This window comes from Alligator sinensis, unplaced genomic scaffold, assembly GCF_000455745.1.
Source record: "Alligator sinensis unplaced genomic scaffold, ASM45574v1 scaffold76_1, whole genome shotgun sequence".
Classification (NCBI taxonomy): domain Eukaryota; kingdom Metazoa; phylum Chordata; order Crocodylia; family Alligatoridae; genus Alligator; species Alligator sinensis.
In genome coordinates, this window is record NW_005841865.1 from 2,061,706 (window position 1) to 2,087,449 (window position 25,744).

Below are 25,744 nucleotides of genomic sequence, written 5' to 3' on the forward strand. Positions count from 1 at the left end.
CCCGGGCTGCTCGGAGCGCGACTCCCCGCGGCGCTGCCCGGGCCCCGAGGAGCCCTGCCCCGCGGCCCGGCGCGGCCCTGGGGCGCGGACACGCCTGCACCGGAGGAACCTGTCGCTGCCTCGGGGAGTTTGGAGCCGTGGAGATCAGGCGCTGTCTCCGCACAGCTCTGTAAAGTACCGAGACATGCAGCGAAAGGGAGAAGCGGCACCCCGCTCTGTTCTCCCGTGCATTTTTGGAGGTTTTGTTGGGTTTTTTTGCAGTGAACATTTTAAGCCATAAGGAGATTTTGCAAATGTGCATCCAGGCGGTTGCCTTTGTATTTGCTGTCCGTTGTGCCACAGGAAATTCCCCTTTGCCCCCAGGAAAAAAGAAAAGAAAAGCTTATTTCTGTCACTTTGAAACAGCTCGGCGCCGTATTGCTCTGATAATGCTCAGGTCTCCGGGTAGGGCTCTGTTACACCCTAAAGATGAACGCTGTCATTCCTGATGCGCGTGCGGAAGAAATGCAATGAAAATGCCCAGGGAAGCGCCATCAAAGCACTAATTACTGTTGGATTTCTAGATAACAGTTAAATGTGAACAGGAACAATATCCTCCATTAGTGTCTTGTCTTGCACGTCTCCTATCTCAGATTGTTCACAGCGTTTCTCCCTCCCATCCTCTCCCTCTTTTTCTGAGGATTTTTCTCTGTAATACAAAGGCTTGTGATGGCCAAACAGCTCTCCCCTCTGTCCCTCTGCAAGTTGGGAAACAGGTTGGATCCACCTCTTTTGTGATTTTAAGGGAGATGTATGCATTTCAGCACTATTAATGCTATTGCCACTGAAGGGAGTTCTAAGAAGGGCCACAATTCTCCAGTGTTACAGGTACTGTCTCTGAGTCTCTGCATCAGTACAAGTTGTCTGTGTAGAAACGAGTTTGTCTGAAACTGCCTTGAAGTCTGTGATGTTTTCCATTGATTTTGGCAACCTTTGGGTTGGTCCCCCAAGGCTGTTGTTGCATGCAGCTTGTGTAGATGCTCAGGCGTGCTAATGGGATATGTCTCTTTTCCACCGACAACCCCCTGTGTTTGTAGCTTGAATTCATAAGCATCCTTCTGGAAAGAACTGAATTAGTCATCTGATCCTCACAGATGAACTGTGTGGAAGTCTTCCACGGAGAAGATTATAGGTCATGGAAATTCCAGCTTCTCCCTTAAAAGCAGTGTTTCCTCCCTCCCACCCCCGTGCCTAGCATGCTCTAAAAATGGTTAATTTTTTAAAGTGAAGACAGTGATGCAATTACACTGTGAGGCCTCTCACAGACGGCTGCTTCTGCCAGACATGGTGAAATGCTAGCACTTGCTTTATGCGTTGATGAGCATGGTTCTTTAAGGAGCTATAACCCAGAGAGGCAGCAGAGTTAACGGATGCCTTTGCCAGACTGCTGTTTAGCTGTCATTAGTCTCTCTTCTAGCCTGCTCTGTTTTCAGTATGCCACCATACTTTATTCTGTATAATTGGAAGTGCCCCATCTCTAGGTCCTTGCACGTGTCTGTCTCAGTTGGCGGCTGCTAAGTTACTTCTCCTTCCCCAGCAAAAGTTGCAGGTTTCATGCTTGGCCCCAGATTTTCAACTGCAATCCCTTCCTGTCTGGTAGAACGTTCTTGTTAACATCTCAGAAAGTGGTGGGAGCCACAAAGAGCCTTTCCCTGCCTTGGTGTCTTGCCCAGTGATCGATGAACCCATTAGAAAGTGAAAAATGTAGAGTTCTCAGTGTTATAAAAAGCACATGCCCTCGGGATGCTGTTGTGTAACATGGTGGTGAGCAAAGCTCCGCAATGTGGCTGAAGATGTCATGAGGAGAGCTCATGTGGCAACAGCCAATTGCAAACCCATTGCTCTCCCTCCAGTTGAGAACAGATTCCCCACTGAGAGGATTCATAATTAACAGATATTACTTGATTTTGCTCAAGACATTTCACAAAATCTGGGAACTGACAAGCTGGCTGCATTTACAGGAACCTCAAAGCAGCCTCTCTTCAAAGCCAGCAAGTTTTGGGATATTAAACTGAGACTTCAGAAAGGAAGTTTAGAGAAGGGGGGGAAGATACTTGTCCATAAGTATTGCTATACCGGGGTCCCTTGTGTTATCACTGCAGCGCTAAGAAAATCAGCTGTCTTTGCCCAGAGCCTGAACCATTGTGTTGCATGGCAGCATTTACTCTAGGTGCCATCACACCCTTGTCTTTCAGCCTTCGTGGTGTTTTTGCCTCTGGTCTGTATTTCTGAGAGTCGGGTTGGAAAACTTCCCTGTATGGCCTTAAGGCAAGGCAGCAGAGGGATTCTTCAAAAAATACCTAGCTGACTGAAACCTTTCAGGGAACATCTAAATTAAGATGGACTAAGCCAGTGGTTCTCAACCTTTTTAGATTTGAAGTGACCGTCTGGATATGCTGCCTCTTAGGTTCACTCATTTTTTGACTCCTGAAAAACAATTGAGCAGTTTTTCTGTTGCAAAGAACTCAGAAAGACCACGGCAGCTCAGAATGTTTTTAACACTCTGGATTCCTATTTGAAATTGCTGAGTTTATCTTGTGAACCATACACACCTATCAGTGCTAGCATTTCATGCTACCCCTGTGTACCTTTGAAAGGATCTCAAGGCAATCCCGGGCTGAGAATCACTGGACTAAACCATAGGGTCACACAAAGTTTAGTAACAAGAACAACTGGAAAAAATATGAGGGGATTTAAGGGTTGTTTAATTCATATTTGATGTTCCTGTAGGTTGGTGGCAGAGCTTAAAATGGAACAATGCAGATCAATAAAAAAATTTTTTTTTTTCAAAGACACCAGCTATCCACAGGGAAAGTTTAATTCCCAAAACTGAGCACCCACATAACGCCCCATCCCATCACATCTGCACAGTGAGCTATGTGGGACTTGGGATTTTTTATATCCTTCCTTAAGTGACCGTGCTTACAGCATATGGGAACAACAGAAGTTTGCAGAGAGAACAAATCGTGTTCTTTCAGTCTCCATTTGTGAACACACAGACACCTACAATTTGTAAGAGCAAACCTTTGTATTTGAACTTAAAAAAAAATCTAGTTTTGGATTTTGTGCATTTAAATTTTATTTGCATGGGTGGCTTTTATGGATACAAATGCTGACACACACAGAACATTTTAAAAGATGTACAGAGGTGCTTGCAGCCAGGGGCAAACGTACAAACAGAGACCAGGTAGACATGCGCCTAAGGCTATTTCTGTAGACTTTAATATTTGCATTAACAATTTCTGCAGTTTGTAGGGTAGGGTAGGTAAAGGACCTTAAACAGATGGAAGAAGCTGGACATGCAATTGGCATTTTATTTTTACTATTCTTTACGGTTAAAAAAATTATTGTGTTTAGGCTTTAATTAGTCAGCTATTATATTTATATTGGAGAGACAGCGTTTCAGAAAACAGGAATACAGTATGTCCCATGGAAAATTCTGACAGCTAGAATCTCTTGTGTCCTGAGTTAATATGAAGGGTCAACATTTTGAATCTTTTCAAACAGGAATTCTGAAATCCTTTGATGTAGAAATGTGAAAACCTTTTCTGATAATGTCAACATGTAACAGTATAATATTCTATATTAATTATAATATTCTATATTAATATATACGATGTAATAATACCCTATATTATATAGAATGATATAGAACTTAGATTAAATGAAATAAAGACAAATACATTTTGAGTTTTTTCCTCTGAATACCTTGTTGAAATCAACACCTTCCCTCAAAACACTTGGATTTTGACTAAATTACATTTTATGGTTTGAAAACTGCACTGTCAAAAAATTTTAGCAAGCTCTAATTAGAAATTCAGGTGTGATGCTGCAAAATGTGGTAATGGGAGAATGAACAAACCAATGAAGTTACAAGAGCTTATCTAGCTTCAGTGGCCAATGAACACTTTTGGACTTGGAAAATGCACCGTTCCCTTCAGTCAAGGTGCTGCATACACCTTTGTTAGATCTTTTTACTGCTCTTCCAACAAAACTGTGGAAGATCAGGCTGTTGAACATTAAAAAAGAGGCTTTTGAAAATCTTGTCAAGCCTTTCTTGCCAATTGTATGGAACCAAAAGTACCCTACAAACCCATAGTTTTTAGTTCTTTTTAAATTTCACATTTGAAAATGTAAACTGATATTCATTCATTGCCACCAAAGAAGTATACGGCCATGATTGTTAACTGGGCAACATTTCTTAAGATCCCTGTACAGAGACCATATCTCTTTGGTTCATCTGCACTATGTGTTGCCTACAGGTCAAACCAGCACCTGCTCCACTGATCATGGTCAGCGAGACCTTAAACTACTGGGATCCTGATTTTGAGGACGATGTCATCAACATTAACGTCGGGGGTCTGAGAAGAAGGCTCAGCTCTAGCGCTCTCTCCAAGTTTCCTGACACCCGCCTGGGGCGCTTGCTGTCCTGCGACTCAGAAGAGTCCATCCTGCAGCTCTGCGATGACTATGACGTGAGTGCCAGGGAGTTTTACTTTGATAGGAACCCAGGTTTCTTCCTGTATGTGCTTCACTTTTACCAGACTGGGAAGCTGCATGTCATGGAGGAGCTTTGCGTCTTCTCTTTCTGCCAAGAAATAGAGTACTGGGGCATCAATGAGTTCTTCCTGGACTCATGCTGCAGCTACCGCTACCACGAGCGCAAGCTAGAGAGCCGGCACCACAACTGGGATGAGGAGAGTGAGGTCAGCAGTGTGGACACCTCCCCAGATGAGATATCGGATATCAATCTTGACTTGCTCCGCTACAGCACGTTGCGCTGTGGCAACTTGCGGAAGCGCCTTTGGCTTACCATGGAGAACCCGGGCTACTCCATTCCCAGCAAACTCTTCAGCTTTGTGTCCATCAGCGTGGTGCTTGTCTCCATAGCTACCATGTGCATCCACAGCATGCCAGAGTACCAGGTGGTGGATGAGAATGGTACTGTGCTGGATGCCCCCATCCTGCACAACCTGGAGTATTTCTGCATCTCCTGGTTCACCTTTGAAGTGTCTTCTCGCCTGCTGCTGTCTCCCAACCCACGAAAATTCTTCAAGCACCCTCTGAACCTGATTGACATTGTCTCTGTCCTGCCTTTCTACTTTACCCTTCTGGTGGACGTGACTCTGGGCAGTGACTCAGAGCTGGGGAACCTGGGCAAGGTGGTGCAGGTGTTCCGTCTCATGAGGATATTCCGGGTTCTCAAGCTGGCACGGCATTCAACTGGGCTGAGATCGCTAGGGGCCACCTTGAAGGTATAGTCTTCTCTTACCTCCTGCTCTATTGCTTTGCTATCTAAGCATAGAAGACATGTGAGCTGGGAATGAGCTGTAGCTAGTAGAAGTATCCATTCCCATGGGGAGCTCATGGAAATTGGAAGGTTGCATGGGGGGTAAGTCCTATATTGGTGAATGCTAGAAAAGTTGCATGTTAGTTACTGTGTGGTCCCTGTGTAAATGTCTCTCTCTCTTTCATGCACACACACACACACACACACTGTGGAAGGTATACACTGGGTCATTTTGCCAGTGCAGTGGTGATGGAGATGGAAAGTGCTGGTGTAATATCCCCAATGATGCAAATAGTCCCTACAGGATCATCCTGCAGAGTTCCAGCCACTGCTTCACTAATTCATGTTCTGCTGGCTGTAACAGAGTCCAGGCTAGCCAGAAGCCACTAGTGTCCAAACACTGCAGCACATGCTGTGAAGTAAATGTGCCTAACAATGAACGTCTTCAGATTCACTCTACTTCTGTCTCTAGCATGTCTGAGAAGAGGTCACTTTAGGAGCCTGTTGCTGGCTGGCCCACGGCCAACATGCAAGCACTAGTGTCCATCCATGTAGAGATCTGCAAATTCAGGGCCAGCTGAACTCAGCCTTTTGCAGTGCCGTATCTTATGCCTGGGTGATCCCAAAGACTGACTGATATGGGCACTGTTTAATGTGGCAAGCGAAGACGATGGGAATAAAGGTTGACCAAATATAAACAGGGCCTGTGACAACAATGGTGTGTCCGGATCAACATGGAAGATCTACCTCTGGCTTGAGAGGCTTCAGGGCAGCGCAAAGGTACTGTATGCAGGGCAGAGGGAGGAGCCCACAAAGCCTGACAACCCATTCTGAGCAGGCCAGAGGGAGGAAGAGCCAGACTGGGAGATGCTTGAGATACTGGCAGGCTCTCTCTGAGGGGACCCAGGATTTGGAAACAGCAGAGATATCAGTGGCCAAGAAAATCTGGCAGCAAGAGGAAGAATCTGTGGAGGAAGGACCTTGCCCTCTACAGCAGGTGAGCAGCTCAGCAATATGAAATAAGATGACGGGGGCTGGGGGAGAATGGCCAGGGTCATCCTGACTGCTATCCTTCATGTCTGTATTAGACCAAGCAGCCTCATGAGGTGGACTTCTCCACCACCACCTAAGGGGTAGCTGCTGAGCTGTCCCTAGCTCAGCCAGTTCATGGCATCCCAGGGCTGGATGGGAACTTGAGGGTCATGTAATCTAGTATATGCAGTCCTCTGTGACTCACCCTCCAAAAGGCCCCCTGACTGGTACTCTTGAGCACTTCCATACCAAATACAGTTAATAATGGCAGTTATGTCAAAAGTCTGTGCTTGGAGATTTTTATTGTAATAAAGTTTCTATTGGGCACTGTAGCCAAAGCCTTTTCATTGCATCTCATCTTTTGGCTTGCATGCCAAAAGGTACCAAAAGACAGGTACCTAGCACCCAGGTACCTTATCTCTGCTCTTGTCTCTCCCCGTAGTAACATTCCATTGTCCTTCTGGTTTAATGAATCGAGAAACTTTCCTGATCCTATTTTATGAGTAAGACAATGTACAGCTGAACTGGAAGAATACTTTTGCTGCCCACTCCACCTCCTATCACTTAATGGAAACACCAATTATCCTCAGACCCATATTTCTCCCCAAGTCCCTGGAATTATATAAAAACTATCCCAAAACAAGTACTTGAACATTGTAGCCACATTATGGAAATCTGCATATTTCCTTCCACCCCCACAGAAGTTCTCACCACCTCTCCACACATGGAGCTGATTCCCCTCTGCAGAGAGTTGGTTTCAATGGTCCAGCTTCTAATATTGATTGTATAAAATGGCTATCCCCAAGATCATGTCACCCCCACCTGGCATAAAATCCATCCCCCTAACTACCCTTATTCTTCTGAACGTTTGTGAATTCCAGCATCCTACCTTTCATTTGCACAGTTGTGCCTAGCGTGGGCAGAACCTTTGCCATCTTGAACCTTCCTTTCAAGAAGGCATTAGAAAGCAGAACAAAGCTGAGGCTGTACAGTGTACAGCTGAGGCTGTGGTCCACAATGTGGTACAGCTGAGGCTGTACAGTGCCTAACACAATGTGGTCCACACTCATGTCTGGGTCTCTTTGCTACTGCTGTACAAACAGTTGCTATACAAGGGACAAATGGCTGTTAACGCTCTCCATTTCTTATTTTTCAGTGTAGTGGCCATGTCAGCACTTTGGGTGACCTGGAGGCTGCTGTGGGACACTATGAATAGCCCAAAGTTGGCATGGGGACAGGAAGACTGGGCTGGCAGCAGTGGAGTGGCTGACAAGCCTGAGGAACTAGGTACAGCAATTCTCAGACACGCAGGGAGACAAGGATAGTTGGTGCAAGAGACCTGTACCTTCATCCTCCATGGCACTTGGCAGCAAAGGCTCAAGAGGACACCAACTTGGCCAGCATTGAAATAGCCTGAAAACCTCCCAAACTCTTAAGAGAGGAGGAAACACTCCCAGGATCAAAGACCTCATGAAAACATGAACCAGAGAGTTCCTATTTCAAAAGAAAATCCTCTTAAATACCTGCACTCTGCTTCTTCATGAAAACCTATCTCGACAACCAGCAAGTCCCTTAGGAATAAGGCAAAGGCTGGATCTGTTACTTTTCTTGGCTACAAAAGTTAAATAAAACTGTCCATGTGGAAAGGCTCCTTGAACTCATTCTGTGTCCCATTTACATGTGAATAACTTGCTGCACCAGAGTGGGGACTGAGTGATTTGCATGTTGTTAGGCAGTAAGTGAGACTAGGAGAACCAGGAGTTTCCTGGGCTTTGACTCAGGCTGAGCCAGTGATTCACCGAGTGATGCTGAGCAAAGCACTAGGCTCCATGCAGATCTGAGTTGTCTGACTGTAAAATCTCACTAAAACCCCTGACCTGCTGCATCAGATTTAAGTTCCAATTTACTGGGCACATAAATTACAAAATATTGTTGATCATAATTTACTTCCTCCTGCAACAGCATAACACATTGGCAGATGAAAAAAAGCCCATTTACATGGTCAGGAAGTGGGGAGATGATGTCTCTGGCAAGTGGAGTGATTGATGTTAATGCTAGAGTGATATGAGTAGAAAGATTTCTGCTGTTCTGTCTCTTCTAGAGAAATTATGGGTGTTCTTCAGATCACTCAAGGCCTGAGCCAAAGCCCATTTAAATCAATGACTCTTCTCCACCATCCTGACAGAGTCTCTTCAAGAGACCAACTGTGTATATGAAGGGGGCCTGGCTTCAAGCCAAATCCAGGAACACTTCCCTCCTCACAGTCTCCTCTTAGCTGTTGTACTTTATTCCCTTCCTCCTGCATCTTTTTTTTTTTATTGGCTCTTTCTGAATAAATGGCCCTAGTACTCCCTGCTGCTGAGAGGCTGTCTGGGGGAAATTTACTCCTCCAGTGCTCTGCCAGTGAAACAACAGGATTGCAAACATCAGAGGCACCTTCTCTGCTCTCTCAATCCCTGCCGAGATCTGATATCAATTATGGAACTGTGCAGTTAGGTATCAAACTCCCATTGAAATTTAATGGGAATTAGGCACTAAGTGAATTAAGCACTTCTCCACATTTTTAGGTGTCTAAATACTTGAGCAAGTCATGCAGGGCCAGCTCTACAGGAGCTGCACAGAACCGAAGACTCCTGAATCTCAGCCCAGGGCGCCACCCAGCATCACACTTTTAATTTGCACTGTTGTACCTGCCAGGGACTGACTGGTGGCACATGGGCACAACAAACGGCCAGGGAGCAATGTCCAGTCTTCATGTTGAAGTCCCCTTTGTTGGTTCTCTCATATCCTTGCCTGAATGTCCCAGACCTGGGGCTGAAATCCAAAATCCCCAATTCATTTAATTCAGTAAAGGAAAATTGTTTTGGATGCTGCTTCGGAAAAGCTCCCTGACCTGTGTAAAGCCTAATTACATACAAAGTCCTTTGGGTTTAAGGCTTCTATTTACTCAGACACTTAACACAGCCCTAGTAGCTGCCTAGCAGGGAGTCTTCTAAAGGAGTTATTGGGCCCATTATATTGCAGCAGTATCAATCCAAGCCAACATGGGGTCTCCTGCAAACTCATTTTCTGAGAGACTGTGCCCTCCTGTGGGCAGATGATGTTGATGTGCTCTTGTGGATATACTCAGATTAGATGGATACTGATGTGCTCTTGTGGATATACTCATAAGCAATGCACTTTGAAAACAGGTAACTGCAGAAGGGGAGCTGCCAGTTTCCCAGCATTAACAGCAGTCAGATTTCTTTATTCACGCCACTTTCTTGCGTGCCAGCCCCTCGCCTCTATTTGCAAAACTGAAATGCTTAACCTATCAGAATCCCTTGACCTTGTACCCTTTCTCTTTTTATTCTCCAGCACATTGCAGGACCTAAGGGACTGTCTTTAAAAATGTATAGTACGATCCTGTTCTCTATGTTGCTCCCAAGCTGGGATCTTTGCTCCTTGCCCAGAGCAAGTCTTTTTTAACCCATTGATAAAGCCTTGAAAATAAGAGGCTGCATTGCAACAGCTGAGCTGTCTTCCCCTCAGGATTTCTCTAGGCATTCACAGCTACAGGTGATGGTGGAGGAGATTACACTGTTCCTCCTTGGTATTATTGACAGGAATTGAGCAGCTTTGTGACAGCAGTTTATAGCAAAATCAGGCTTGTTCCCTGCTATAGAATCTGCCTCATCTTGATTGTGCAAGTTCTTTCTTCACCACTTTGCTGTTCTCTTTTCATCTATATTGCTAGTATTAGTTAACAACTGAATAAAACTAGCCCAGAAAAATGTCCTCTGGCTGCTAGAAGCCTGAAAATCAGAATTCTGACTCCCTTTCTTCAAGAGATGAACAGCATTTTGGCAGGAACCAGATCACTGCACAAAAGCATCTAAGAGAACTCATCTGTGATGCAGAGAAAACTACTGGACTGTAACAGGTGTTCCCAGGTGGGGACACTCCAGGCAGAACCAGGTAAGCCTGATCTTCAATGCAGCCGGTTCTCAACCAGTTAAAGCCTAGTCATAGGTCATTCTGGAGTAGCTTTTTCTATAGCCTGCTCTGGTCCAGAATAAGCACATGCCTGTTCAGGAACCTTCCTGCTCTTAAGGATACAATTTTTCACTGCAGTGTTCACATGGGTGTTGCCCTGAACTCTTCTCCCATCCACACATAAAACCCACCTCATCTGGCCTTAAACCTAGACCAGCAAGTATGGCTGACGGTTGTGGGTTAGAGCTCAAGTTTCACATTCCCTTGGGTTATTAACCCATGGGTGGGGAGGGCGGGGTACAGAACATCACTCCACTGCTCATAGTCCTCTGGTCCCTTTCAACAATTCGACCTGTGTTCAGGTGGGCAGACAAGTTCTCCCACATTTCCTTGGGAAAAACCCTAGGGCATCTGAGCTTATTGCAGCACAAAAAAGCTATGGGATATGTCACCTCTGGTCCTAGAAACACAACCAAGTTGGGGCAGCACCAGAAAAGGCACTAACTTGGCTATGGCTTTGCAGGTGGGCTATTCACACCTGGGTTAGGTTAACCTGGGTAATCAGACATGGTACTCCAGTCATCTGAGTTGATTTTGGCCTGAGGTCTGTCTCAAACAACTGGTGCTTGGTGGAGCACCATCTTTTCCTCCTATAACTAATATATAAAAAATGCCTTGCACAGCTGGTAGGGCTGCTGCACAAGGCTTGGGATGCTGGATATCCACCTACCTCTGTACTGGCCTACATTTAGAAAGACCTCTTCCTTTTAGCAGTAGGAGTAACATAATGTAAAAAAAAACCAAGCAAAACTGCTCTGTCTTCTGAGTACTTCTGGCTATATTGATGGCTTAACCCCTTCTCTCCTGATAAAAAGACTGAGTGGTTGCCCTCTGCCCTGCACACACAACAGCCATGGTGAAATCTTGGTTCCTATGAAGGCAATAGTACATACATCTCTTTCATGAGGTCATAACTTCTCCTTAAGTTTCTGTCCCCCACAACCAATTCTCCTGTAGTTTTGGAGACCTCCCATCTAAACCTCTTCTGCTCTCATAGTGTTTTACTTTTCTTGAGCTTCTTGAATTGTATTTTGTTTTGCCCCTCCCTAGCCTGCCAAAATCGCTGCTTCTGCCCAAAGATGGAGAGTTTGTAGTGTCTTGTAAAAGTGATTGCTGCCTGGAGACCACCTCCACACAGCAGGATTTGTTTTAGGAATTGGGAAAACTAATTCAGGAACCAATTTTTTCCCAAATATCAAATCTTGGCAGATCCAGTCCTGTGGTAGCTTGATCATCACTGATCCATCCTCTGTCACAGCCCGGGGCCCCTCTTTCCCATACCACCAAAGGGAAAAACTTCCAATCATGCAGAGAATTCCAAGCTATTGATATTTTTTGTCCTGAATTAGTTTTGAAAAGTGAAGAGACTGTATTTTTCTGAATGGGAACATCTCAGTTTGGGCATACTGGGTGTGGGGCCTTGTTTTGAATTCGCTGCTGAGTTGCTGCACTTCCCTTCTCATGGGAACCATAATTTGGGTATCTCAAAGCCTTCTGTGGGTCTGGTTCTCTGGCTGCACTAAATCTCCTATAATGTGCTTTGTTCATATGACTTGTGATATACAGCTCTGGTCCAGCCAGGAATGGGAGGGGGAGACCAGAGTGCAAAGCCCACAGGAAGGAATAGGGGTGTGAGGAACTTCAGGAACTCAAGCAGACCTAGGTTAATGTGGAATTGACAGAAAAGGAGCATTTCTACATGTCTTGACAACCCAAAATGTTTTGATTTAAGTCAACTGACGCAGAACATATTTTGGTTTTATGTTTCTCAACAGTGGGGGGAAAAAATCAAGCACTTTGGGGAAAACTTCAATTTAGCAGAAACTGCATTTTCCACTTTAAAAAAGTGCTCCTACCATCCATCCATCCTCATTGATCCATCCTCCTTCAATTGCCCTCTGGAGAGCTCAAGCTAATATAATAGAGGTGTTCAGGCAAGCAACAGCTGCTGAATGCTGACTCCACAGAAGACAGGGAGATTCAATTTGTAAACTAAACTGGGAACAGTTACTGGGATAACAGTCTCTTCAGTGTCAAATCTCCTGGGACTTCCCCGTTGTTAGCAGTGAGCTCTTGTCCATTGTGTGTGCAGTATACACCTCAGTGTGTATTGGGAAGTTGTATGCTCTGCAGGAGGGAACAAAGGCACAAAACTCCCCTTGACAAGAAGATCTGGCAGAGCAATGTTCTACTCTCAGAACTTGAAATATAACTCTAGTGTCTCCTGTTTCACCCTTTCAGATGCAGGCCATTGGGTCGATTTGTACAGCATTATAGATATGAGCGGTGGTTTCCACTACCTCCTCTATTCTCCATCGTGACCAGCTTGTAAGGTCAGCTATACTGCATGTATGCGTTCTGTGCAGAGATGTTCCTGGTCCTATAAGACACAGCCTGATCAGGCTATAACCAGAGTTGTTTGGTTGTTAACACAGAAGGGGAGTAACATTCATTTGCTCTAATTCAGTGGGGCTACATGAACTGCAGTTGCAATGCATTCCCAAAGCTGCCTCACAGAGGGGTGACAGGTGCACTTGTGGTAGCAAGTCTTGTAACATAATCATAGAATCACAAGGTTGGAAGGGACCTCAGGGATCATCTAAATCCCATTCCCTGCACAGATACACAGAATTCATTGTTTCTAAACCACCACAGAGAACTGTCTGTCCAGCATCTTTCTGAAAACCTTCACTGAAGAAGATTCCTTGGCTTTCCTCAGAAGCTGGCTCCACTGTTCTGCTGCTCCTGCCATTAGGATCTTTCTCCTGAAATTTAGTCTAAAATGGTTTTGTTGCTATTTAAACCCAGCAAAGACATGAACCTGGTTGTTTTGCAGACATCTACCACACTCCATGCCAGTGCCCCGCGCTCTCTGTTGCTTGCTTCCCTCCAGCCGGGATCACACAGAAATATGTTTTAAAACTTAACTGTCTGTAGCTATCCCCTCTGTCATACTCATCCTCCAAGAACAGGGGTCCAGGTCCTTTGGCTTTTCTGCACCAACTGATGACACCTGCCTGGAGTGCAGATATGCATTCTGCTTTAGGTCGAGTGAGACATAACATCGTGGGCCTCAACTGTGGTCTTGGCAAATCTAAATCCTTCCAGTTCAGCATGGAATAACAGGAGAAATCTCACACTTCTGCTGTCCCCAGATAGTGTTTCTATCATGCAGGCAGGAAGTGTTGTGGCCTTATCATTGATTCCTTTATGTAAGAAATCAGAGTGTAAAAGGATCTGTTTGAATAACAGTTCTGTTGAGTGCCCTTGTAATACTGGCACACAAAGGAAAGATACCATCACTTCTAAAGCATCTGGGACAACAAAGTGCTCTGCTGTTCACATCTCTGCATGGAAAGCCTTGCAGAAAGTCATGCCAGTAGTAACTATAAGCCTCACTGGCAGCAACTTATCCTGGTTTTTTTCCCAAGTTTTGCATTAGTTCCTGTATCTGGTGACCCTCCTCTCTGCTTTGCAGACCCAGCATAAGGCAGAACTGCAGTCTCTTCTCCACCTCCATGGACTGCAGCTTTGGAAACAATACCTCCCTGGCCCTTGGCTCAGGGTGATTAATAGGAAGCTGGTGGATTTCACAAAGCAAAGTCCTCTGTGGTTTACTGTTATTTTACTGGAGGGGGACACAGATTTTGCAGGACAAGGCCTGATAGCTGAGAACCTCCTATTAGGATTGATTTTGGTCTTATGCTTCAAGCATGTAAGAGAAGACACTGTTTAGGTAACCTCCAGGGGCTTCTGGACAGACTACAGCTCTGACATGTTTCAGGCTGGTTTCTAGCCCAGAACTGCTTGGTGATGGCACTAGTGAAATGGATGATCACATTGAATGATGGATGAGAGACAGTTATCCATTCTGATAATGCCATGTCCTTTAAGAATTGATCGTTAGATGATATAAAGCTGACTGTGTGGAGAAGGATGGAGCTGTGCTACTGCTGTAGAACCCGCAGATGCTCAGTGGATAGACAGGAGATTTCAGATGCTCTGGCGCCGTTCACTGACATGGAATTAAGTGAGAAAAGAAAAGTTCTGGACAGGACGGAGGGGAGAGGTTCTCTGTGGTTTGGGGAGTGTGTTTGCTTGGTGGCAGCAGGATTTGTCAGAGAAAGAACAGGGAGAAAAATGCGAATAGCTCTGACAAATAGTGAATAGCTTTTGTTTAGTATTGTTACACTGGAAAGGGTTAGTAGCTTCCTATCGAAAAGGTCTGTGCTTGATAGAGCTAGTAAAGGCAATGGGTGCACTAGGCAGGAAGAGCAATGAACTGCCCCTTTATGCAGTGATAGTTGGAAACAAGAGGAAGTTACTGTCCAAGGTTCTGACTTGCATCTGATCTGATTGCAGATATGGAGAGGCTAGCAGATTGCCTGGTGAGCTGGGCACAATGAGAAAGAGAGCAAACACTGAAGCCAAGAGAAACTGAGAGTTAGTCATGAGCTTGGCTTTATGGGGGAACAGTAAGACATAGCTCTTTGGGCACAGAACTGGCTGGAGGGGCAGACCTGGGGACTTCTGAACAAACTCCCTGCTACTGTTCGTTCCTTCTGGAAACAGGGAATAGGACTTTGGGTGCATTCTTTGTACATGTACTGGGTTGCACCAAAGAAATCCTTGGTTTTTATCAACTATTTCTCCTTTTAGTGGAAACCATCATGAAAGGCCCCAGACAGGCTCAGGACAACAATATTCTGTGGTATTACTAAGTGTGTAATGTGTTTATGTAATCCTGGGGTTTTCTGATGATCCTGCCAGGCCCAACTTATGTCATCCATCCTTCCCTCTGAATAAAAAGGGATGAATGAGACTTCTTCAGGAGGCATGTGATGGTGCTCCAAGGTGTTAGCCAGAAAGTTTTCTAGAGCAGCGATTTTCAACCTGTGGTCTGTGGACCCTGGGGGGGGGGAGGCACATGGGCTATGTCTAAGGGGTCCACAAAAGATGATTATGATCAATGAATAGAATGTGAATACCCACACTTACAATTCAAAGGGGTCTGCACCTCCACTTGAAATATCTTAGGGGTCTGCAAATGAAAAAAGGTTGAAAACCACTGCTCTACAGTGATTTGGGATGCTGTGGATGGTTTGGGTGGGTGTCATGAGACCTGACACCAGGAGTCCTTGCATCTTCATTTAGTAGATCCTGATGTTCCAAAGCAGGTAGTTCTCTGCTAGGAACTGCCCCACTCCAGTGTAACAACCACTTTGAGTCCCTGTGGTACCCTGTGTCATTTTAGCCCTGGGCATTTGGTAGGTGACTGCATTGTGCACCGGGGCGGAATGAGGAGGCCTGTAGGTCAGAATTGCAGGACTTCACATGCAGCCTATTGTGAACAGCCCAGTAGCAAATGCACAGAGAAGCTAGACTGGGTAAAGCACTGGAGAAATGAGACTGTAAGTTCCTGGGGTCTAGCACTATCTTTTTCCCATGTGTGTGTTCAGCATGCAGCCCTGCTGAGGGGCTTTTTGGATGCAATTGTAACGTGAACGATTACCTACAGGGGAGCAGTCGGAAGCTACCTGTTGGAGCCAGTGCAGAACACTTAATAGGCATCTTCTGTCCTTAATTTCCAGGGCTGTGAGGGAGGACCTGTCTGGGCAAACGATTACTAATAAGAACAGAAGAGCTCTAGCACCCTGTATGGTGAGAAGTCCTGTTAGAACGGTACTATTAGCACACCGCTGTTAGTACTTGCCTATATGATATAGTTGCACTGACAAATGACAAGGGATCCTGGTTTTAGCTGTTTAAAAATGGCAAATTCTCTGATAAAAATGTAAATTCTCTGAGATAGACCCCAAAATCTGTGATTAAAATGAAACACCAGTATATATATAGTTATCAACTGAACACAATGTTTTATTGATATATTTGCAGTTTTAAAGAAATTTGGAAGCCTACCAGTGACTCAGTCACTATAATAAAATACATTCTAAATACTTATACATTTTGGTATTTGATTTTGGATTTTATCATGAAAAATCAGAGCTGCCCCTGCTTCCCTACATTCACCAGGATGTAGGTCCAGGCCCCCCACTTCCAAGCCAAAGCTCCTCAGCCCTGCGGGTGCCTCTCATTCCCCAACTACAGCTCCCTGGCCCTGCTGGTAACCCTTGCCCCCACCCACAGTCCCCTGCCCCATCCAGCCCTGCCAGAGGGGGCTGCCAGCTACCAGTGTCTGCTGCCCCCGCCCCCTGCAGCAGCACCCAAGGCCCTGGAACTCTGCCAGCCTGCATAGACATCTTTACAAAAATGGAAAATCCATATGTTTCTCCATTAAGATGAGAAATCTGGATTTTTTTTCTGTTAAAAGAGAAAATCCATGGGGGGGGGGGTCCCATTTCTTCTGTGAGAAACAGAAAACCAGATCCCTGCAAATGATATCTGCTTTGTGATTGATGCTGTTCAAGCAGAGTGAACAGCTGTGTGGATAACCTGATCTTGCAGTGGAAGTGGATCTGTTCCATTCAGTCAGCCTGCTCCTAAATGCCTTGAAACCAAAATAAGCCATTCTTATTCCAAAATAAGGACCTGCAGCTCTTGTTAATGGCTGAACTAATGTTCATTAAAATCAAATGTTAAATCTTTGCTAGTGCAACATTCTCATCTAGACAAGAAGATGTCTTGATCTCTAAGATCCACCATCTCTCATTTTCTTATCCTGGGTCTGTCGTGATACAGCTGACAAAAGGACCCCAGATTGGTGTATCTACCATCTGGGCTGGCAAGTGCCCACAGGTGACATGGTTCTGTCAAAAGCAGCCTCTGCCTGTGATAAAAGAAGGAGGTTGTTAAAGGCAAGCAGCTGTCAGGCTACCTGTCACCACCCCCGTCCTGCCGTAGATGATAACACCAACATTGCCTTCTGAACATAAATCAATCTCTGCAGGAAAAATGAGCTTATTAGAGGGATATGAAGCTGTTTCCAGCCCTGTTCTGAAAGGCACAGCAGATTCCTAGGCTTGTCTGGTAGTAAAAGTCTCATTGACCATTCCTCTGGCACAGGCTGGGGTTTCTCAAACAGAAAAGGGCTTCCCTGAATATGTCTTTGCTGCATGTTTCTAAAACAAAAAAGGGCTTCCCTGAATATGTCTTTGCTGCAGAACATACCAGAGTCCAGGCCCCTCAGCTTGACCATGATGACTGCTGTGCTGAAAGCTGCTCAGACTTGGGTAGCTGTGTCAGCATTGGGGCTACTCTTATCTGGGTCTACCCCTAAGGTTCCTTAGGCTGTGTCCCAGGGCTCTGGGCACCTCACTAAGGGTATCTCTGTGCAGTAGGCTGCTATGTTGCATAGGCATACTCATGTTAGATTTAAATAAGATACCCTGAATACCAGAAAGCAGCCTTAGCCACAGACACCAAGCACTGTACAGGGGCTAAGTCACCTTACCTCTCAGGCACACCGAGATGCTCTATGACTTGTTTTCTTTGGGTATTGTAGGAATTTCCTGAGTGTCCTTAGAAGGCCTATATGCTCATTGCTGTGAACACTGCTGCCACATGCTACATCCTGCACAATGTCTGCAAGGACAAGAGAGAGACTTTTTACCAAAAGTGGGCTTGAGACACTGCTTTTTTGCAGGCCTGGGCAAGAGACACCTGTCCTCACTGGGGCTGGGTCCATTCAGGAAAGGGACATAGAGGACACTCTGGGCATCCCTGTTCTCACATTGCAGGCTGATATGTGCTGCTGAGGTGGGGAAGGTGCCTCCAGGCTCTATTGGAATGGAAGCATCACTGTTTGCTGTTATTCTTCTGTAGCTAAGAGTTGTACAGTTTATCAAGCACTTTGGGTCAGTTCCTCAGCTCTCCCTCCTACCAGCAGCCAGTATAGCATACAACCCAACCAGGTGATTAGTCCATTTACTCATATTAAAGTAAGAAATGCTTTATTCAAACTGTTGCTGGCATACCAGCTCTGGGTGAGTTAAATTCACAAGCTGTGACCCAGTTGACAAGAGCCATATGCAGACTCCAAGGGAGAATGGCAGTGAGCAGAGCAGTATCCTGGGTATTGGAACAAGAGGTCCACAGTGCACTCGTTTTCTTTAGCCCACAGTTCTGCAGGGAGAGACTGAACAGAGGACATCTCTCCAGGTCAGAAGTCCATGGATATCCCCAGGACCAGTCAGGGGATATCAATCGGTCCTGGGGATATCTGTGGCTATGGAACATCTGAGTTAAATGAAGGGCTAAATATGAACCAAATGCATTTAAATTACCAGATGGCATCCAGCATATAGGAGATGAGTGAGAAAGACATGGGTAGAAGGGTAGAAGCTACAGGCCCAGAGAATTTGGGGATGGCACTGGAGGACCATCAAAACCTGACCTCCATGATACTGGCTTCATTTGCATTTTCTCTGCCAAGTGGGTGGGTTTCCAGATCAGGTTAAAACAGACCTTGGACCCCTACCAATGCAAGTCCTTCAAAGCACAAATAAGCCAGGGTTTCAGAGTCATGTGTGGGAAAAATTGTCGGCAGAGGGCAGGGATTGGACAAAAATCAAGTTAAGCCTGTACTGAAGATATACTCCCCTCTTCTTTGGGAGATATCTCCTCTACCCTTGGCTTCTTCTAAAGCTTTCCTCTCTTGCCAGCTTCACAAGGAAATTATTCCACTGAGAGAGAAATTTCCCATTTGGTAATTTCCAGCATCCTGCCAAGATGAAAGAAATTTTTTTCTGAATGTTATTAGAGGAGATCACGGTACAGCAAGCAACAGCAGGGCTGGGAGGACACAAAACCTCTGCTGGGAAGAAGAGTTTGTCTCCACGTGCCGGGAACATGCTAATATTTTTCCCCTTCTCACAGGCTGAGAAAAAGCAGCTGGTAGTAAAAGATCAGGTACTATATAAAGAGAAGTGTATAAGTGATTCCTGAGGCTGCATCCCTTTATCTCCAGGTGTAAATCACACAAGCATGCAGAGATTCAGCATCTTGGTACTCTCTCTGCTTCATTTGTATCTGGGTTTCCTATGCCTTTGCTGGTTTCTCAAGCAGGTGTCCCACCGTGCGCCCAGACTCTCCCTCCATCTCCGTACTGTGCTGGGTCAGAGCTGTGTTTTTTAGCTGGCTGCACTGCCCTGTAGTTCGATTTCCATATGCTGTCATTATGCTGCTGTCTGTTCCTATCTGTTACTTATTTCCTGTCTATAAATAGCAGGCTGCTTGATTGTTCCTGTCCTGCACCTGTGACTGCATTTCTCCCCCTCTCATGAATCACTCCTGCCTTTCCCCTCCTGACATGATGCTCATGAGTGGCAATGACATTGGCAGCTCAGCATGCTATGGACGCATTCTTAGGTGCAACAGCAGCTCAGGTTGGGTGGCATGTGCACAAGACTGTATCTGGAAGCTGCTCTCTTGCACGTGTCGATTCCTGAGTCAAATAATCAACACGTGAGGACAGGACAAGTTACTGGGCAAGCCATTGCCATGTGGGAGTAAGGTGGCACCTATTCCAGCCAGCTTTGGTTGCTGCCTAAAACTATCTTGGGTGAATGACATGGGTTTTAACCCTTATGGGCATCACCACACACCTATTCTGCCCAGGGTGAGTAACCACCACAGACCATGAGGTATTGTGTTGGCAATTGTCTGGCTGTGTGCCCAGCCACTAGGGACTCCATCAAGTCCCAACCCCTGCTACATGTTGGCAACCCTTGCTGTGGCTGGGGACTGTTTAGCAGGGATGATGTCAAGCCCTAGATGGCTCACATGAATAATGTGAGTTTGAGCTCTATGGATGCTCCCTACACAATCCTCTTTACTGAATCCATGTGTAATGTGCCCGTTTCCCAAGCTGTAGTCTGGGAAAGCCCAGCTCACTAGGGACTTCATCAAGCTCCAACCAGTGCCATGTGGTGTATTGTGGTAGCCTTACCATGGTTTGGTGCTGCTTAGCTGCTGTAGGTATGGTGTCAAGTACCAGATGATCATTTGGTTAATCATTGGATAAGATCCAGGTGGCCTCCATGGTCCTCTCTTAAGGTCATTGGAATATATGAGACTTCATGGAATCGATGGTGCAGTCCCTCCCTTGTGGACTGAGTTTGCTTATTTCTTTGTCCTTTTTGTTTCATGTCTAAGTTTTTCCCTCCCCATCTGCACTGCTGTCTCAATGGGAGTCTTCTGATGATTATGCAACCATGAAGTTGTCATCATGATTGCCAATGGCTCACAACAGTCATCACTATACTTTTGTCACATAGGTTGGACAGGCTGAAAGAGAGCCCCTTAAGGGGTTAACTAAATAACTGCCCAAACTACAGGTCAACCTGCCATAAGAATGCCTGGGGTTGACCTGGTGCCCAACTGTGGCTCTCCAAACTACAGGCCAGCCTTCCATACAAATGCATTGGGTTGACCTGATGCCCATGCAGGACTTCGAAAAATTTTCATCCAGACTACAGGTCAGGCTGCCATAGAAATACATTGGATTGACGTGATGCCTGGCTGGGGCCCTCCAGATGAGAGATCAACCTACCATAGGTATGCATTGTATTGGGCTGTAGCCCATCTAAGACTTTCTGGACTATAGGTCAGCCTGTCGTAGGCATGCATTGGGTTGACTTGTAGCTCAGTCACAGTTCCACAGGCAACAGGTCAACCTGCCATAGGAATGCCTGGGGTTGACCTAGTGCCTGGCTTTGGCTGCTTGAACTACAAGTCAGCCTGACACAGGAATATGTTGGGTTCACCTGATGCCTGTGCAGGGCTGAAATTTTTTTCATTCAGACTATGGGTCAATGTGGTTTAGGAATTCATAGGTTAACCTGTAGTCTGGGGAGTTGTCCACAAAGGGGCACTCAGAACTGGTTTGCTGCATGTTGCAACCAAGCACTTGGCCATGCCCCCTGGCTTTCACAGATGATTGGGCTGGGTGCCAGGGCTGTCCAATCCCTTGTGCCAAGTGCATGGAGATTTTCAGGAATACTGTTCTGGAACTTGCTGAGAACTGTGTGATGTCTAGAGAACAAGCCTGAGTATTGTACCTGACTGACGAGAGGAGGAAGGTGGATGCTTGGCAGTGGGAGCTCTGTTCTGGCTTTGGTTCTCCTATCCACTTTTCTTGGCATTCATTCCCCTGTTCCCAGGTGACCTCTGTGGCCTCCCTGGTGCTGCTTCCATGGCTCAGCCCATGTTCCATGCCACTTCCTTCAGGCCATTCTCACATGTTCATGGGGTTGCTTCCCTGGTGTGCACATGCCCCCCAGCAACCCTGTGGCCCCGTCTGGGCCACTCCTGTTCATTGTAGATTTCATAGATTTCATAGACGTTAGGGCCGGAAAGGACCTTGAAGATCATCAAGTCCAGGCCCCTGCCCCAGGGGTAGGAAGTCAGATAGGGTCAAAGGACCCCAGCAAGATAAGCATCCAAATGTTTCTTGAATGAGTCCAGAGTAGGTGCCTGCACCACTTCTGGAGGGAGTTTATTAGGGGCTTGGACAGTAAAGAAGTTTTTCCTTATGTCCAGCCTAAAACAGTCTTGGAGGAGTTTATGACCACTGGTCCTTGTTATCCCCCGGGGCGCTCTGGTGAACAGACATTCCCCCAGATCCTGATGCACAGGTCACCCCTGAGCCTGTGCTTTTCCAGGCTGAAGAGTCCCATGGCTCTCAGACTGTCTTCATAAGGCCTATTCTCTTGCCCTCTGATCATGCACATGGCTCTCCTCTGGACTCTCTCAAGCTTCTTGACATCCTTTTTGAATTGTGGAGCCCAGAATTGGATGCAGTACTCCAGCTGCGGCCTCACCAAGGCCAAGTACAGCGGGAGGATGACATCCTGAGATTTACTTGAGAAGCATCTATGGATGCAAGCAAGAGTTTTGTTTGCTTTACCAGCTGTGACATCACATTGGTGGCTCATGTTCATCTTGTGATCAGTCATGACCCCCAAGTCTCTTTCAGCCATGGTGCTAGCGAGCGTAGCACTGCCAAGTCTATAAGCATGCCTTCCCCCCCACCCCCGAGGTGGAGTACCTTGCATTTTTCGGTATTGAACACCATCAGGTTTATATCCATCCACTTTCTAAGCTTATCCAAGTCAGCCTGGATCACTAGCCTATCCTCAGGTGTGGATGTAATGCCCCAAAGTTTAGTGTCATTGGTGAACTTGGCCAGTGCGCCTCTGACACCAACGTCCACATCATTGATAAAGATGTTAAAGAAAACTGGTCCAAGAACATAGCCTTGGGGACACCACTGGTCACAGAGCACCATAGTGATTCACTTCCTTTGACTATTACTCTTTGGGTCTGACCTTGGAGCCAATTTCCCAGCCATCAGACTGCGGTGTAGCCAAGGCCACAGTTGGCCAATTTTTCCATGAGTGCTGGCTGTCCCTCAGGAAGTTGCGATCAGCCAGCTTATCAAGAAGGGTCTCTTTGATAATTTTCTCCAGAATCTTACCAGGGATTGAGGTCAAGCTGATTGGCCTGTAATTCCCAGGATCTACTTTCCACCCTTTCTTGAAGATAGGTACCACATTAGCCTTCTTCCAGTCTTCAGGTACTTCACCTGAGCGCCACGAGTTTTCGAATATTTTTGCTAATGGTTGGGCTGTGACCCCTGCCAGCTCCTTGAGTACTCTAGGGTGTAATCTGTCAGGACCAGCTGACTTGAAGGTGCCCAGCCTCTCAAGGTGTTCCTTTACAAGGTCTACACCAATGCTGGGTATAAATATGCCCTCACCCTGGCCATCCCGCATCATGCTATAGGCAGGGCGGTCCCTTTGGGCAGATGAAAGACTGATGCGAAGTACCCATTAAGCAGGTTGGCTTTGTTCTGGGTGTCGGTTATCAGTTGTCCCATTTGGTTCAGCACAGGTCCAATGTTACCCTTGGTTTTTTTCTGACTCCCTACATATCTGAAAAAGGACTTTTTATTTTCCTTGATATGTGAAGCCAGATGAAGCTCGGTTGCAGCCTTCGCTTTCCTGGTTCACTCCCTGCAGGTACGGACCAGTGCTGAAAACTCCTCCCCTGTGGTGATTCCAGCCTTCCATCCTTTATAAATCTCTCTTTTTGGGCATAGGAGGTCCTCAAGTTCCCTGCTGGGCCAAGGGCGTTGCTGTGCCTTTTTGCTACCCTTCCTCTGAGATGGGATGGACATCCCTTGTGCTGTCAGGATTGCTCCCTTGAGGAGCAACCACTCCTCTTGGACTCCTCTTCCTGTCGAGTCATGATCCCTTAGGGCCTTGACAACAAGCCTTCTGAGCTTATCAAAGTCAGCTTTCCTAAAGCTGAGGACTTCTGCATTGCTGACTGACTTGCCAGCTTTGCGATGGATAGTAAAGGTGATCAGCTCATGGACACTATCACCCAGCTTTCCATCGATTCTTAGGTCACTGACTAGGTCATCCCCTTTGGCCAATACCAGGTCCAGCAACGCTTTACCTCTTGTCGGCCCATAGACTTCTTGAGTCAGGTAAAGCTCATCCACGCATGTGAGGAAGCTTTGCGACGGATCGGATTTGTGTAGTCCTCAGCCTTGGACCCTGCTCCTGCCAAGAACCAGGGTGACATCTAGGGGACCTCTTTGCCCTCTTCCCAAGTCTGTCACAACTGCCCATACCCTCCGTAGGTCCTTCCTGCGCTGGTGAGGAGTATGTGCATCTGACCCTCACAATGGCAACAAAGGTTGAAAGGTATCTGTGGGGCTCTTGGGATTACCAGTGTTGCAGAACCTCCACCAAACACAGTGATAAAGCAACATCTCAGGCCTGTATCTTGGGTTACAAACCTGAAAACTGCTCCCCACCCCCTTGCCCCCTGGGACCGTGTGCTGTACAGGCAGTGTTCTGTCATGGGGGCAGGGAACCCTTGCATTGCTCTCTAGTCCCAATTTGCAGCTGCTGTAGCAATGACAGCTGTGTGTCTAATTTGCTGCTACTGGGGGGATGGGGCGTTTCCTCACAGGCCGACTCTTTTGTGGGAATCCCAGACTAGCCACCTAATCAAATTCCTTTTAGATGAAGAGGAAGGCCACGCTGTCTCACAACCTCCCCTGCAGTTGTGCTGTTGTTAGCAGTGTCTCACCCGTGGTTCAGCCCCCTTCTTCCTGCAGATCTTCCCTCCTCTTCTGAATGCTTGCTTACATGCTGCATGAAGGAAGAGGATGACAGGTATTGATTTGCCACTGGAAAATCAATCATGGCTCTGACAAATGCCGTGGCCAACAGGTAGGTTTGCCTTCAGCTGAATGAAAACTGGAGTCTAGTCCAGAGCATTGCTGGACTCTTGGATGGTTTGGAGCCCACCAGCAGCTCAGTGCTGAAATGCCAGGAGTGCTGGGCATGACACTCACTGGCCACTCCGAGTCATTCATCTTTCACAGTGATTATGTGGGAAATAGCAAGGGGCTTGAGGGCCTTGTGGATGGATCCTGGAATCAATTTTGCATGGCAACTCCTTTCCTGAGAGAGGCATGATCTGGGTCAGATTTCAGAGAGTCCCACTGGTGGCATTTCTCACACATAGGGGGAGTGAAGGCTCAGTGGCTGGCCCTAGCTGCATGACTCACTTTTGCAAAGTGAGCCCCTCCACTCCCAATCCCCTCTTGCTTGTCTTCCCCATGCTCCATGGTTCTCTTTATGTATGGGATGAGGAAGAGAAGGCTTTTACTGCAAGGTCTAAGGTGCCCAAGTAGGTTGAAGGAGGTTGGTAGGTCAGACTGAAGGGAATGGACTCCTAAAAAGTCATTTCCCTCATGCACCCAGAGAAATGTAATAACATGAAAATCAGAATATTCAGGAGAGAGGGAGAAAGAAACCCTGCTTTGCATAATTGCTAGTAAGCCCTTGTTTGCCGGCCCTGTATACAGAATGTCTTGGTCCCTATTGACTCTCCCTTTGCTCTTCTTTCCAGCACAGCTACAGGGAGGTGGGCATTCTGCTGCTCTACCTGGCTGTGGGAGTCTCTGTGTTCTCTGGAGTGGCCTACACAGCTGAGAAAGAGGAGGATGTTGGTTTCGACACCATCCCAGCCTGCTGGTGGTGGGGTACAGTCAGCATGACCACTGTGGGCTACGGAGACGTGGTGCCAGTGACCATAGCTGGCAAACTGGCAGCTTCAGGCTGTATCCTGGGCGGGATCCTGGTGGTGGCATTGCCCATCACAATCATTTTCAACAAATTCTCCCACTTCTACCGCAAGCAGAAAGCCTTGGAGGCTGCCGTAAGGAACAGCGACAAGAAGGAGCTAGAGGACACTGAAGATTTTTCCAGCCAGAACCAAGACTCGGAGGCTCTGAGTGAAATCTTCCAGGAGGGAAGCAAGCCAGACCGCCAGCGCCTGACCAAAGATACCCTTCCTGCTCACTGA

General features: G+C 46.6%; 1 protein-coding gene across 1 annotated transcript; it reads left to right on the forward strand.

Annotated features, from left to right (window-relative positions):
• Positions 1-4,286: 4,286 nt before the first annotated feature.
• Positions 4,287-25,744, forward strand: KCNS1 (potassium voltage-gated channel modifier subfamily S member 1). Its single transcript, XM_006016719.2, has 2 exons — positions 4,287-5,294; positions 25,289-25,744. Exons 1-2 carry the CDS (start codon positions 4,287-4,289, stop codon positions 25,742-25,744), a joined length of 1,464 nt encoding a protein of 487 aa, XP_006016781.2.

What these genes read in the sequence shown, in the direction of transcription:
- KCNS1 (XM_006016719.2), top strand. Translation starts at nt 4,287, where the DNA reads ATGTGTTGCCTACAGGTCAAACCAGCACCTGCTCCACTGATCATGGTC. An exon ending in CGCTAGGGGCCACCTTGAAG is followed by an intron (nt 5,295 to 25,288) that starts GTATAGTCTTCT and finishes TCTTCTTTCCAG; the next exon opens with CACAGCTACAGGGAGGTGGG.